This window comes from Chrysochloris asiatica, unplaced genomic scaffold, assembly GCF_000296735.1.
Source record: "Chrysochloris asiatica unplaced genomic scaffold, ChrAsi1.0 scaffold00046, whole genome shotgun sequence".
Taxonomy (NCBI): Eukaryota; Metazoa; Chordata; class Mammalia; order Afrosoricida; family Chrysochloridae; genus Chrysochloris; species Chrysochloris asiatica.
In genome coordinates, this window is record NW_006408564.1 from 5,911,849 (window position 1) to 5,927,250 (window position 15,402).

Below are 15,402 nucleotides of genomic sequence, written 5' to 3' on the forward strand. Positions count from 1 at the left end.
GGTTTCGACTCGATGGCACCTGACAACCCCCATTAACCAGTTCAAGTAGCTCTGGTGGCACTTTACTATAGCACTGGACTGCTAACTATGGTAAGCAGTTCAAACCCACCAGTCACTCCTCTGGAGAAAGATGAGATTTTCATTTTCCATAAAATTTTACAGTCTCAGACACAGGGTCATTCTGAATTGGCTCCATGGCAGTGAGTGAGTAAGAATGACCAAATCTGAGGACCCCAGGTGGGGCTGTTATTTAGTACTTGGCTGCTAACTGGAAGGCTGTTGACAGAAACCTACCAGTACTCTGTGGGAGAAAGATGTAGTAAGTAGTCTTCTTCTAGAAAGATCACAGCCTTGGAAACCCTATAGGACAGTTCTATTTTAACCTACAGGCTCTCTACGAGTCATCAGAATCAATTGTATGGCATCTAATACCAAACAAGAACACTAATGGCATAACAATTAAATGCCTGGCAGCTAACTGAAAGGTTGGTGGCTTGAACCCAACCAGCAGATTATGACATTGGAAATTCTATGAAGTGGCCCTCATGCTCTATGCTCTGGGCTGTATAAGACCCAAGAAATCATGTGATCTGGCCCTGCTATGGTAACCACAGTTCCAGTCATCACATTATAGCAGGCTAAATTTTAAGCTGATAATTTTGTATGGTCTGCGAATGTTGCAGAAAAAGGTTTCCCCACCCTGGTCCTATAGGGTTGTTCCGAGTCTAATGAACTTGGTGGTAATAGGTTTTGGTTTTATAGCCAAATCTGACCCTATATTATCTGTCTTGTCTCCTAGTGACTATGCTCAATCCAGGCCAGATTGATTCACGATACTCCCCCCCAAGCATGACCTGTCCTGACCAGCAGGCCATCCCAGTTAGAAACAAGCTCAATAGAATGTTCAGTTTCCAATATTCTCATGATATGAACTACATTCCTTCTGGTTTTCAACTGCTGGCAGAGAAGAAATCATATTTCCTAAGTCACCCAAGTCACTCTAGGACCATTTGTGGATGAGCAGGCTGTTGTTAAGCCAGACATTTGACTAGACGCTACAACTGAGACTGAGGAGACTCAGATCTCAAATGCAAGTTGATTTTACACCTGGGCACTGGATGTAAGGCAGAGGCAACTCCCCTTTTCTAATGAAACAGGTCTTCAGTGAAAAAAATCTCCTTACAATCAGCTGTTGTAACAAATGTATTAGAGTCACTTATACAAACTCAAGACATTTTGGAACTAAAAGAAACTTTGAATCCTTTTCAGGTAAAGAATCCATTTAACAGGTTAGGAAAGCAAGGTTCAGAGAGGAGAAGGGACTTGTAAAATTAAACATGATTGATGGCAAAGCCAGGCCTGGAAACGAAGATTCCTGAGTACCATGGACTTGGTGACTTCCTCAGTTATTGCATTTACTAGAGCTACAGATCATTACATGGGAAATAACAAGGAGGAGAGGAAAAACAGACACACTTACTGCTTCTTCCAGGTGCTGTTGGTCTGGATTGTCATTTGGTGTGTGCCTCAAGATTTCTCGAAGAAGCAGAGGGTATTTCACCAGACGGCTTCTTGGAATATCAAGGAAATTCCAGAGGTCTAGTTTGCGGCTAAAGGGGGATTCTAAACATCGTTGCAGGAAATCTTGGACTCTGTGATCTTGTTTTTTATGGTCCAGTAGAGCTTTGGCGGCTACTTGATTGCTGCAGTAGCTATCATAGGAGCTGAGACAAGGCAGCTAAGAAAAAGAGAACCAAGAGAGGGTTGGAGTGTTAAATGAGCTCTAAAGCCACAAGCTAATAGCATCGCTTCTGGGGACTGAACAAACATCAAATTGGTCTCCATGCCTGACCAACATTCTTTCATCTCCATGGCTGGAAGAAATCAGAGGAATTCTTCCAAATGACAGGCAATGAACAGGTTTCTTAGGCTCTGAGAAACTTGCTTGCACTGCCTGATACAGTTTTAGTTGCACCTGTACTTTCTTGATTTTTAGGACCTATGTCACAATTCATTTGCATTTTTTTTGCCAATTTAATCTAAAACGAAAGAAGCAGTATTACTGCATATGTTTACAATGCGTAATGATTCCAACCTGCCAAAGTATCTGGCGAGGGAAGAATCTCTTGAGTTTATAGGATTTCTATTAAAATTAGGCACAAGAAACTCATTTAGAAGGCTTGTTGTTGTTTATTGTTAAGTGCCATTGTGCACATGTACATACTCAATCACATACAATGAGATGGGGTGTTGTGGCTTGCAATTTAGAGCTAATTAAAAAGGGCCTCAGGCCCTCTTAACTTTGCTTCTATTTCCTTTTTTAAAAGATCTAGTTATGTCTAATGTTTTCATTATAAAGAAACAAATCAGCAGCAACCATCGGATGTAAACTGCCCCTATCACACAGCTGCTTGCTGTCCAATGGGTCATTAGTCTCTCTGATCCTGGTTGCTATGGCAACCACATCAGGTTCTCATCCTGTGTTCACACCTGACAGGGTGCTTGTTTCCTGGGGCATGACCTAAAAGGCTCTTTTGCTGAGCCCACTAGAGTGAAAAAGCCACAAGTGATCTCTAATTCACTAGGAGATGAGGAGTATATATACATTCTGGCTCTAAAACATATACCCATTCATTTATTAACATAAATGGTGAGTAGGTAACAGGTAATCATGCAGGGGCTAGGAGTACAAATCCTTGGAGTCAAAGAGAATCACATTCAGAGCTAGCTGGGTAACTAGTTAGGTAATCCTTCTGCACCTGTCTCTCCGCATACACAGTACATATACTAATGTCCTCCTCTCTAGTCTGTTGTTGTTGAAAATGAGGTTGAGTTAGTGTTGGGCTTCTGAGGCTATAAATCTTTGTGGGAGCAGAAAGCCTCATCTTTCTCCCATGAAGCATCTGGTGGGCTTGAACCACCGACCTTGTGGTTCACAGTCCAGTGCTTATCCACCAGATCCGCTATACTTCCTCCTCTCCCTTACATACAAATGTATAGCACAGACATTGACCCTTGATTTAAAAAGAAAAACCAAACAAAACCCAGTAAATATTGTCATTATTCATCTCTAATTTTCTTTTTCCCCCAAAAGAAACTGTGGTATACAGTTGTTGTTGTTAAGTGCCGTTGAGTTGTTAAAACCCAAAGCAAGCCTGTGTAGGGTGGTATACGGTAGCTGAAAATAATATTAGTCTCAAGCCTGTTTTCCATCCCAGTCAAAGCTTGGAACCACTTGCATCTCTGTAAACAGGCTGTCAAGCATTCATAAGGGAAACGCTCTTCCTTTTTAAGAAATTCTCTCTCTCCAACATTGTGAAAAAGACAGAACCATTTTTTTTTTCATCCATGTATCCTGCCTCTTTCTTTGAAATTAAAATTAAATGAGAATCCATATTAATATGACAAAGTACCCTGCAGAGCTCATAAATTATTTTATTACTTAAAAAAAAAAAAAAAGGTAGCAAGGCACTGAGTCCCTTGGGGAGTCGTTTCTACTTGACAGGGAAGGCTTATTAGTCCAGCAGTTGACCTGCTAAACGGGGTGTGTGTGGCTGATTCTCAGTACCAGGATGGTTCCATGAAAAAAAAAAAAAAGGCTTCTGTTTAAAGTCTTCAAAGTAAAAGTAACTGACTCATTATAAGGTCAAAAGGACTGAGCAGGGCTGTTCCATTTGGGAGGCTCTCTTATTTATAAGGATTGCTTTTGTTTTTTAACTTTTTCCTGGGGGCACAAATAAATCAATTTTTCATGGGTGGAATGGGCTCCAACTTTCCTTATTCAAAATCCACTACGATGTTTATTTTGTCCTGTTAAAAAGACCAGAACTCAAACGTATGTAACCCTTGGTTACAGTTTCTACTTGCATGGACACATTTGCAGTTAAAAGAGGGAAAACATTACAGTTCATTGGGCTTGATAAGTAGGGCCACTTCTCATGAGGTCTGGTAACAAGGGGCCAGTTGTTTAAATTTAGGCTGCTCTCAAGCTGCAAGTCTTCATTTGAAGTCCGAGGAGTCCAGATAGCAATGCACCAGCATGGTCAAACTTGCCAGGGATATGTACATAAAAGATACACCCACACTGAACTAATTTCCTACTGAAAGTGGTAAGCATTTATTTCAGAAACAAATGAATAAAAAGGCATATTCATATGATTCTGCTTCTGGTGTGAACTGCCAATTTGCATACGAAGTTCTGAATTATCGTCCTGTCAAAACCAGCAATCATCATGTTGATTCTGCAGTGCAGTTTTACTGCCTGTACTGCACCCCACTCCAAAACAGTCCACAGACTCAGGAAGTTTAAGAAACATTGAGACAGACCCTCTTCTTGTTACACCTCTGTCTCCAGTTGCCTGGCTCTTTTTGGATAAATTTCTTTGTGAGCAGAAGAAGTTAAAACATCTACCACAGCTCATAATAAAATGAAAGTCAAGAAAATAAGATGAATAATCTCTCCTGAAATATTAAGGCACATTTTCTAAATTATTCATCTGAGAATATTACTTGCCTTTCAGATACCCTTGGGATATGGGATATTTCAGCCTTGGTGCTAAAATTGACTCCTGGGCTAGAGCAACCTTCACAGTCTCTTGATTAAGGCAGTGAGATCAAGAACCCTAAGTTAAACTAAGAGAGCAATGTCACAGCTTTGTGTACACCTATGTAACATCAAAGAGTCCTGGTGTGGTGCTGTAGGATAAGCACTCGATTTCAAGGTCGGTTTGAACTGCAAGGCTGGTAGTTCAAACTCATCAGTAGCTCCTTGGAAACCCTATCCAGTGAGGTGGAACCAAACTGACAGCACACAACACTAGCAACAACAACAACATATGACACTTAGGCAAAGTAACTGGGTTGTAACCAGTTAAGCCAGTTGATGTCAAGGAGAGTTCTACTTATGGCGACTGTTCATGTGTCAGACTATAACTGAGCTCTGCACGGTTTCAGTGGCCTTTCTTCGGAAGCACCTTGGGTGGACTTGAACCCCCAATCTTTCAGTTAGCAGTCGAGTGCATAAACCATTTACAGCAACTGGATTTTAGGAAGATTAAAATACAAATATAATTGGGCAAATAACTCACATGTGAATACTAAGATTTTTTAACCTTCACACACTCTCTAAATAGACAAAGAGACTCATACTTGCTGTCACAGCATTTCCTGTCTACTTTTCTAACCATGTGTGTCACAGAGATGACAAAACTAATCCTGTCTGGAAGAAGTCATTCAAACAATCTGATTTCATGGCATGCTTCATAACAGATGATAATGGAGCTGGGATAGAAAACTCTAAGAGTTCAGAAGAGGAATAAGGAGGAGTGAGGGCTGAGGCAAAATACAGTGTGTACACGTCTTGCTTAAAGTAAACTAAACAATATTATGCCCTCCAATCAAAGAAAATTCAACCCGAGGACCATACAGTTATGATCCCTAAAGTCAAAAACTGAAGTTCTGGTGTGGTGCTGCAGAATAGATTAGCATAGAATACTAAACGCAAGGCTGGTAGTTCAAATACAAACAGCCATTCCTCAGAAACACTATACAGGGTTGCTATGAGTCGGAACCAACTTGATGGCCCTTAACTCCAATGCCAAAAAAGCCCTGGTGGTACTGTGGGCTAAATGTTGGGCTAACCTCAATGTCTGTGGTTCAAACCCACCAGCTTCTCTCAGAAAGAAAGATGAGACTATCTGCTCCCATAAAGATCTATACTTTTGGAAACCCTAAGGAACAATTCTACTCTGTTCTCAAAGTGTTGGAATCAACTTGATGGAGGCAAAAGGTTTGGTTTGGGTTTTGGGGACTCTAAAGTCACAGATTTTTCTTTAATTAGTAAAGGCATATAGATTAATTTGAGATGAAGGTCATCTTATACCCAGCTTGCCTATAAATATGCTAATGATCAGATATTAAGCTGAACATGAGCAACATTTAGTTATTACCTTGCTTATGGAAGTATTTTTTACCATAAGATTTTCTGTTTTTGAGACTGAGCAAAAGGTTTTTTTGTGATATACAAGAATGTTCCCATCAGTGTTAGTGGACTAGTTGTTGTTAAGCACCATTGAGCCTGTTCCAACTCATAGCTATCCTCTATAGGGTTTCCAAGGAGCAGTTGGTGAGTTTGAACTACCGACCTTGTGGCTCAACCCGACTTTGTGGTCCACTGCATTATCCTGCAGCGCCACACCAGGAAATGGTAATAATTATATTAGTAATACTGTCAAATAGAACATTAGCTAGTTTTATTCTGTTTGATGTGAAAATAAAAGTTCTAAGTATGTTGTTATTTATTGTACTGCAAAATTGCCATATTATTTTAAAATACAGTACATTTATACTACATAGAATTATCTTCGTGCTTTGAAGACCTAAGGTGTAATTGAAATGACAATTTTTAATAGGGATTTTCTATTTTACTTTTTCCTGATGTGAAAACCATATTTTCCAATTAAAAAATTTTAAGTAAAATGAAACTCCATATAAGTTAGACTGACATTGATCTTCCATCAAGACCAGAAAAGTTTTCTTACCCAGCCCACGAGGATGGGACCGACGTGCTCAGTCGAGCCATCAGGCTTCCGAATATCTCGAAGTTGACTAAGGAGATCTGGCAGATAAAACAAACAAGCAGAACATTTTATTTTGTTAGACATTCAAATATGAACAGAACTGGAGGTAGACTCTAGGATACTCATGTTATTACATCATGACTGGCACTTTAAAAGACAACTCAATGAAGGCTGTAAATCACAAGTCATTCTGGGAACAAAATTATACCTTCATGTAGAGGGATGAGAGAGTCCAATGTTCCAAAAATCTGATTCAACTCTTGCTCTGTCATGATGGAGAGCTTGAGCATGGGGTCGTGGTAGGCCTGTACAAGAACAGCAAGAGATGGAAGTAAACCTTTAAAATTGGAGGGAGTAAATGACTGAGGTGATTTCTGAGAGGCTCGACAAATAATATAGCATTTGGCTCTTCCCAGGAACTTCTCCCACAATGCTGCAGAAACTGTAAAGAGGGTGTGGTTGCAGGAGATGAGAGTCTCCCATGGCCTTGAGCCTTCTATGGTTACTGAAAACCAAGCCAGATTAAAAACAAACAAATCAGCAAATCAGACAGATAGGGAAGGGCACAAATTCTACGTGGAGAGCACATTTAATTGGTATGTTTGAAAAATTAACTTCATTGAAGGTCCTCCAGATGGAAAATTTCCTACTTTATACAAAACAAGTTTACCAGCAGGGTCTTTTTCAATTGGTCCTTATATGAAAAAATTAATTAAAATTAAAAGTGATTAGTGTCCCCTCTACTACTGTTTCAAAGCAAAGACACCAAAACCTTTGCCACCAGCCCTATCATATCTTATTAAAGCTAAAGTGTGGGCTAATGTGCGGGACTGCAAGGCCGGTTTGAACCGTGAAGTTGCTGGTTCAAGCCCACCAGTCGCTCCTCAGAAACCCTATCCAGGGTCGCTATGAGTTGGAACCAACTCAAAGGCACTTAACAATAACAAACAATAATAACATACAATTATATACAGGCCCAAGGAACTCTGGTAGCGTAGTGGTTACGAATCGGGCTGTGAACTGCAAGGTCAGCAGTTCGAAACTACCAGCGGTTCCGCGGGAGAAAGATGAGGCATTCTGCTCCCGTAAAGATTTATAGCCTCGGAAACCCTGTGCAGGGTCGCTATGAGTTGGAACCGACTCCACGGCACTTAACAACAACATACACAGGCCCAGAAATAGAATACACATACTCGGAAAAAAAGAGTCTATCTTCAAGGAATTTTAAAGCTGATTGGGAAGATAAGAAAAACAAATGGAAAATTAAGTATGTTTAAAAGGTTTAAAAAGGGGAGATGTTACATGACAGCAAAAATTATCAAATTGGAATTCCCCAGAGGGTCGGTGATGGTTTGAGGCTGAAGTAGTGCAGGAAAATTTTATGGACGAGCTACCTGGTACAGAGAAGGCAGCAATCCATATTGCTGAAGACTGCATTGAGACTGAAGCTGGTTCCTGGAGGCTGGGAGGATGTGGGTGGTTGAAAGGACATAAGCCCAATCAGATGTTGTCCTCAGTTAGATGCTTTTTTTGTCCTCTCCTTCATCCTCCTCCTCCAGTCCCGCCTAAAACCCATTTCTTGGTTGCATCCAACCATAGCTGGATGGCCATTTTTCATGAATGCTGGACATGAGACTTTATATTAGCATATGGTTGGACTAAGACCCTTAAGGAAAGGAGGCATCTTTCCAACCCTTTGATTCTTTGAGGAGGCCATCAATATCAGAGGAAAAAGACTGAATTGTCATCTCCAGGCTACAGAGACCACATGAATGGAAAGGTTGTTAAGGAAAGTTTATTGTCAAGCGGCATGGATCCCCCCTACAATCCATGTGATTAAAAATCAAATTCTCATATAAAAGACCCCAATTTACACAGCAGTATGCACTTGCCTCATTTAACTACTCCATCCGCTTTTGAGACTCAGTGACTTTATGTCTAAGAACCAGTTCCACGTGGAGACACCAAAGGGCCTACATCTAAGGATTCTAGGATAATGAACTATGTAGACAGGCTTCCATGGACACTTTTCTGATTTCAAATGGAGTATTCTTAGAGACATGGAGAGAAGAACTTTTAAGGATGGTTGGCCCAGAGAGGTATTACCTTCTTGTTTTGAGCCATTCCCTCTGCCCCCATGCTTAGTTTGGGCTATCAGATATTCTTAATTCTTAATGATTCTTCTTAGTCACAAAGAGGATGCTTATAGAACATAATTTTGTGAAATTACTCAGAGGAAAGAAAGTGAAGTGACTCAGATGACCACCAGATTTGAGTTTACCTTTTTCGCTAATTTCAAGTCCTCTATCAAGTCTTCTTCTCCTTGGGAAAGTTCAAAGATGGCCTGAAAGGAAAAATAAAATGCATTCACCGAACTTTCCTTTGGTTTAGAAGACCAGCTTCCAACAGTGATGTTTCCAAGCCTCAAAGCCCCATATCTACTCATTTCTGTCTTTGAAAATGTAAGTTGCTGTTGCTTGGTACAGTCTAGTTGATTCCAACTCATAGCAACCTAAAGTGACAGTAGAACTGTCCCACAGGGTTTTCCTGGTATAATCTTTATAGAAGCAGATGGCTAGCTTTTTCTTCTACAGAACTGCTGGGTGGGTTGAACCATCCTTTTCAGTTCACACCTCAGTGCTTAACTGTTTGCAGCATTAGAACTCCTCAAAAAGTTAAACTACCCTGCAGCAAATGCATCTAGTGGCTAAAAACATGTAAAGAAAAATATTTTGCAAAACTTCTGAATTACGTGCGTCTCTCTTTGTGGGAGTGAGAGGTTCTATAATGTTTCTAATCCAATGAGTCATCTTTCATATTATAGTACTTTGACGCAGCCAACTAACACGGAATAATTTTAGGCAAAATAATTATAGTTTAGGTCATGTATGCTGCATCTTTGTTGTGAGTGGCAGTCACAAGAAATGATTCAGGGTCTGTTCTCAGAAAAGCCCTAGTGGTTCGGCGGTTAAAATGCTCAGTTGTGAACTGAAGTCTCACATTTGTAATCCACCAGCAGCTCCCTGGGACACAGATGAGTCAGGCTGCATCTGTAAAGATCTGCACCCTTGCAAACTTTATGGAAACATTCTGCCCTGTCCTACTGAGTTGCTATGAGTTGAAATCAATTTGATAGCAATGGATTTGGGTGTGTTTTTTTGGTCTCTGTGTCTTTATTAGAAGGTAAATGTCAACACAAAATGTTTTCCTATCAGCTATTCATCTTAATGCTGGGAGGGTATAAGGAATTCAGTATTTTACTGTCCTAAATGCGTGGCAAAGTTAATTCATTCAAAATTACGTCTCAACCCCACAATGCATAACAAATAAAGTTATAAGAGCTGCTGTGTGCAAGACTTTTCTTGTGTTAATTGCCATTTCTAATTTATCTTTATTAAGTCATCATAATTTCAAGAGCTATGATTTTACAGAATGCTCTTTCATTCTCAACTGCAAGTCAAAATTGTTGGCAGATGTGGCATTACTGAAGGACTGCAAGTTTGTAAGGACACTTCAGGGACCACTGTATTTCTTTCAGGATAGAAGGAAGAAGCCAGCAGGCTTTGTGTACATCCGCTACTCTGGGGTCAGCAGAAGGAGGACAATAAGTATGCTCTCTGACAAAGCAGGTAAGGCGGAAGGCTGGGATGGAGGAGAGTGCCAGGGACCTTCCTGTACTCTATTAACAACAATAACAACAAAACACTTCCTATTTTGAAGTAACTATATATCTTTAAGAAGTTATTGAAAAGTAGTTCAGAGAGATCCTGTGTACCTCTCACCCAGCTTCTCCCATTGGTGGCATCTTGGCTAACGACATAAAGTGCATTATGAAAACCAGGGAATGGATTGGCAGAATACAATAAACTAGACTTTACCTGGACCTTCCTCAAGTTTCTTCATACATATCTATGCACTACAAATCATTCGATGTGGTCCTAAGAGGGAAAACTCACAGAATTCAACACTGGGAAATCCCTAGTCAGGTATCTGTGGTGGGGTTGCACAGTATCACCATGAAGACCATGGGATCTGGAATAAGTGAATTTACTAGCAGATGGGCTTTTACTCATGGTGCCTTAATAATTTCTTCATCTGTAGAATTAATTGACTCATTAATTTACATATTGACTCATTCTCATTTTTCTCTCCCTCCCCTCCCCTCTCTTTCTTTTCGTTCCTCTCTCAGATCATAGGAATCCTGATGAGATGCTGTAGGATATGCAATGGACTGCTAACACAACTGCTAACCACAAGGTTGGCAGTTCAAACCTACTATCCAATCCTCAAAAATGTTATGCATGGTCACTATGAGTCAGAATTGACTCGATGCCACTTAACAACAATCAGATTATACAAGTTATATATGTACATTATATATGTTATCACGGGAAAATACAGGAAAACACAAAAATAAACCACTGCTAAGAGTTTACCATTTTTCTTCCCATAAATTTTCCAGGGTATGCATTATATTTAAATGCTTTATTTATTTCTGAATAGAGAGTACATTTATATGGTTCAAAATTTACAATGGGCATATGTTGAAAGCTTGTCCTCTCACCTCCTTCCAGCCACCTAGCTCCCCTCCCCAAAGGGAACAACATAACCAGTTCCTTGTGGACCTTTCCAGAACTATTTTATGGTCTTACAAACTAATAAGCAAGATCAGCAGTTCAAGCTCACCAACTGCTCCTCAGAAATCCTATACTGGGTCCCAGTGAGTTGGAACAAACTCCATGGTACTTAACAACAAGCTAATGAATATTGAAAAAGAGCATTCCAAACCTAAGGCTCGTGCTGAGACACAAAATTCCTTGCTAACTTTTTCACAAGTTAACACCACACATTGAGAAAAAAAAATCCTGAGTATAAAGAAAATTCACCAGAAATGGAGTCCTGGTGTAGCGCTGTAAGATAAAGACTAGACCCTAAGGTTGGTTTGAATCACAAGGTGATAGTTTAAACTCACCAGCTACTCCTCGGAAACCCTGTATAAGGTCGCTGTGAGTCGGAACTGACTCGACAGCACTTAACAACAACAACAATATAAAAAATGCTAGCATAACTAACAATTAGTTTAATATTTTCAGTTTGTTACCCAACAGCATCAAATCTTAGGTCAATTCTCTTGTAAAAACTAGATTAATTGTATTCCTTTTTGTTGTCATTTTCTTTTGCCTAATCAAATACTTATATTATTGCATCCCAGAACAAGGTACCTTTTCCTAATATTTAAAATAATTTCCAGAATGCATTAACTCTTCATTATGCTCTACATAACTCAAGCTAAAAATCAATAAAGCTGCTTTTATTGATAAACTAGAGGTCTCTAGTCCATCAAAGTTGTACCTTCCCATTCATCCTTGCCCTAGTCACGTCCCCATAATGACAAAGTCACTGAAACAAGGTCTTTAAACAGTGAAATGGTGAAGAACCATAATTAGATGGTACCAAGGTACCATTTGTCTAAGGTCTTAAAAGCTTTTACATGACAAACTACTATCTATAATCCTACATCAGCAAATCGTTGCAGGAGACATGTTATTTCTTTGTGGGCAACAGGAGACTAGCTCATTCTGAAAATGAGGACCTAAAAATAGCAAAGTAGCCATCCCAGCTCTAAACAAGCAAAATCCATGCAGAAAATGCACTCCTATTTGTGATGATCAAATTCCCAGAGAAATTCTTGCTCAAAAGGGGGGAGAGTAAGAAAGAACGTTACAAAACTGAAATTCTTCATGAGACTACAGTTGCTGGGTAAAGTCTAGGACAAATCTCTCCTTGTCCTAAGTGGCTCCATTTTGTAATTTTCTATAATACAGATGATCACTTCTGTAAAAATCTCCCATTATAAGTTTAACCCAGATACAAACAGTTTGTGCAGAAAAACTGAGATAAGGTTTTGCCCAATCTAATCTACTTAATAGATGAGTTTTTGGTTAGAAATGGCTGATGTTAAAGGAATTATTCAGCATGTACAAGTGTTAGACATGATATAACATGTCACTTTAGCTAAAGAGGTCTTCATGATACCCTTTTAAACATACTTTCTTTTTAGGAATAACTGAATTTAAAAACGCTCTAGGAAATTTATGATCAGCCATGTTCTGTCATCTGAAGCTCCCTTTCTGCAAAGATGAACCAAAATCCTGCCACCTGCAACTTTGTCACTGTAAACTATTAAAAAAAAAACAACCCAGCGGTACCACCTTAGTTGTGGTTTTGCCTTTAACAACCTCTGTAGCTCTGTAACTCCTTGGAGCACTTTGTCAAGAACATCGTGACTCTCTTCCCTCATATTACACTCTTTAGCCGCATTAAACTGTCTTTAATTCTATAGGACTTGGTTGTTTTTGTTTTTTATTACAACAATTTATATACGTAGCCATATATTTATTTTTCTTTTTAATAAAATGGCAACATACAATATACCTTATTTTGTGCCTTGCTTTGCCCACCTAGCCATAGATTCATATTAGCATTTTTTCATGTATTTCTACAGCTGTATAGTACTCTGTGTATGAACACTCATTCTTCAAGCAGTTACTTAAGAGATACCAGGCTTTTTGCACACAAATACTATTATGAATATTACTATAATAAGTAACTTTGCACATACAGCTTTTTCACTTGTGTACATGTGGTCTTGGCAGATAAATTCCTAGGAAAAAAACTGCTGAATCAAAAAAAATCTAGAAAACTTTCAAGTGCTTCCTTTCACCCATGTGAAGTTCTCCACAAAAACAAAAACAAAAAACATTCCATGGATTTTCCTTGATGATGGACACAAGAAGAGCAGAGCAGAACCTGGCACATAGCAAGAAACTTCCAACAGATAATATTAATAATATTACAATAACCATTAAGGTGCTAATGTTTTTATTGACACAAAAACCTTACAGGGATTGAAGATAACCTCAGCTCCATAGAAAGTAAGTCTCTCACAAAGGTAAATCAATCAATTTCATAAACTGAATATATAAAGATATTCTAAAAGTTGCTGGTATCCCTAGGTAGTGGAAACAGCTAACGTGCTTAACTGGTAACCAAAAGGTTGGAGGTTTCAGTCCATCCAGAGACACGTTGGAAGAAAGGAACAATCAGCTATTGACAACTCTAAGGAGCACCATTCTGCTCTGATACACACATAGAGTCCCGATGTGTTTGAAATGACTTTATGGCAAGTGGTCAACTTGTCATAAGTTGCTACCAAAATGTAACTAAAGCGATTATTGTTGTGAACTCCAGGATCCTAAATAATCACTACCTAAATTCACCTTCTTAGTAATTTCAGATTTTCACATCAATGTCTTTTTAAAGTGGAGAACACACCCACACTGCTGGTTGCTGGTTTCTCAGTTCCTTTCGCAAGCTTGGACACCCACGTTTGTCCTCCTTTTATAAATGCAATAAAGAATTTATTTGGGGACCAGAGCAGGCTTTCTTTGCCCATCTTTGTTCAAAACATACTGCCATTTTCATGGGTCCAAAGCTTACCTCCTGACGTTTGATTTCCTTGGACGTGAGCATCTGATTGACACACACGTCGAAGGTCTCGCTCCACAGCTTACTGTCTCTTCGCTTGGTACTTGAGGAGGCGGCATTCCTGGACCAGGGTCGGGGGGCAAGGATGTCCGGACGGCTCTCACTGCGGAAGCTAATGGAACGCTATACAACGAGAAAAACAAACTGTCATGGAGGTAGCAGCAAGACTGGGTGGGTCACTTGACCAGCTTCCTGCAGTTGGTAGAAGATACGTCATATATTTACAAGAAAAAGTGGATACTGTTGCAAGGCATTTGGAAAGCCAGGCAATGTCTTGTGCCTATGTGCTAAGGAAAATTGGGCAAGGGTCATTTTTGCACACGAGCTGAGGTATCTGTTCTTTGTGACCTCGATTCAAAGTAGATTACAGTATAACAATGTGCTAGACCAAACTCATGCATGAAGGCAGCTATTTCTGAAAATCTCCCCTTCTTCAGAATAGCAGTGAATATCCTATGTTTTTTGTTTGTTTTAAAGTATAGTCAGTCCTCCTCCTTCAAGGAACAGAATCCCATTATTCTTGGGTACCACCTTTCACATGGTTTGGGAGCATTCACTCAGCCTAGACCAATGAAAGTATTTCACCACCCAATCCAATATAGTCATTCAGAACATCCCATTACATTTGCTATGTGATTCAGTTTTCTTTTGCATTCATGATGTCAAGAGATAACTTAAGTGGGGGCTTCTTGCAGTCACTCTGACAACATGGAAAAGTCTCTCTGCTGTAGAATACAGGGACATACAGAATAAAAGATGACGAGGAAAACAAAGGGGTGGGGGAAGAAGGGAGGGAATGAGCAAGATGTGTCTGAGCACCTGGATCCCATCATGCCTGAAACCAGAAACAGCCACTCTTAGATGTTTTCAGTTACAAAGTCCAAAATATTTACATTTCTGTTTACTTTTTTACTTTAATATCAGCAGGGATTCTGTTAATTCAAAATGACACTAAATACCATCTTGTCAGCTAAGATTCTTTTGTTTTTGAAATGGTCCAATCAAACAGTGCCTACCCTTGTACCTGAAACATGCTAAAAACATATACTCCCTCATCATGACAAATACAAATCATCAGAAAGAAAATGGAGTGCATTATCTTCAGCTTCTACCTTAAAAGATTTCAACACACTTATTGGAAACTGCCAAAGCACTGAGGTACTGTGATTCTCAAAATCACATTCTTATTTAGCAAATGCTCCCCTGTCACGGTTCCCTGTAGCCTCCAGTGTGAAATTTCAACTTTTCGGCTTGGCACAGAAGGCCTTTTTTAAAA

The 15,402-nt window shown here is 39.5% G+C and overlaps 1 protein-coding gene across 3 annotated transcripts in view; it reads right to left on the bottom strand.

Moving 5' to 3' along the window:
- Positions 1-15,402, bottom strand: part of ARHGEF3 (Rho guanine nucleotide exchange factor (GEF) 3) — a 323,985-nt gene that overhangs the window by 15,652 nt on the left and 292,931 nt on the right. For all 3 annotated transcript variants that reach the window (XM_006862060.1, XM_006862061.1, XM_006862062.1), the window contains 5 exons: positions 14,079-14,249; positions 8,860-8,922; positions 6,787-6,883; positions 6,540-6,616; positions 1,481-1,738 (listed from right to left, as the gene is read on the bottom strand). In XM_006862060.1, the coding sequence (XP_006862122.1) occupies positions 1,481-1,738; positions 6,540-6,616; positions 6,787-6,883; positions 8,860-8,922; positions 14,079-14,249 (666 nt within the window). The remainder of the gene's footprint in view (positions 1-1,480; positions 1,739-6,539; positions 6,617-6,786; positions 6,884-8,859; positions 8,923-14,078; positions 14,250-15,402) is intronic.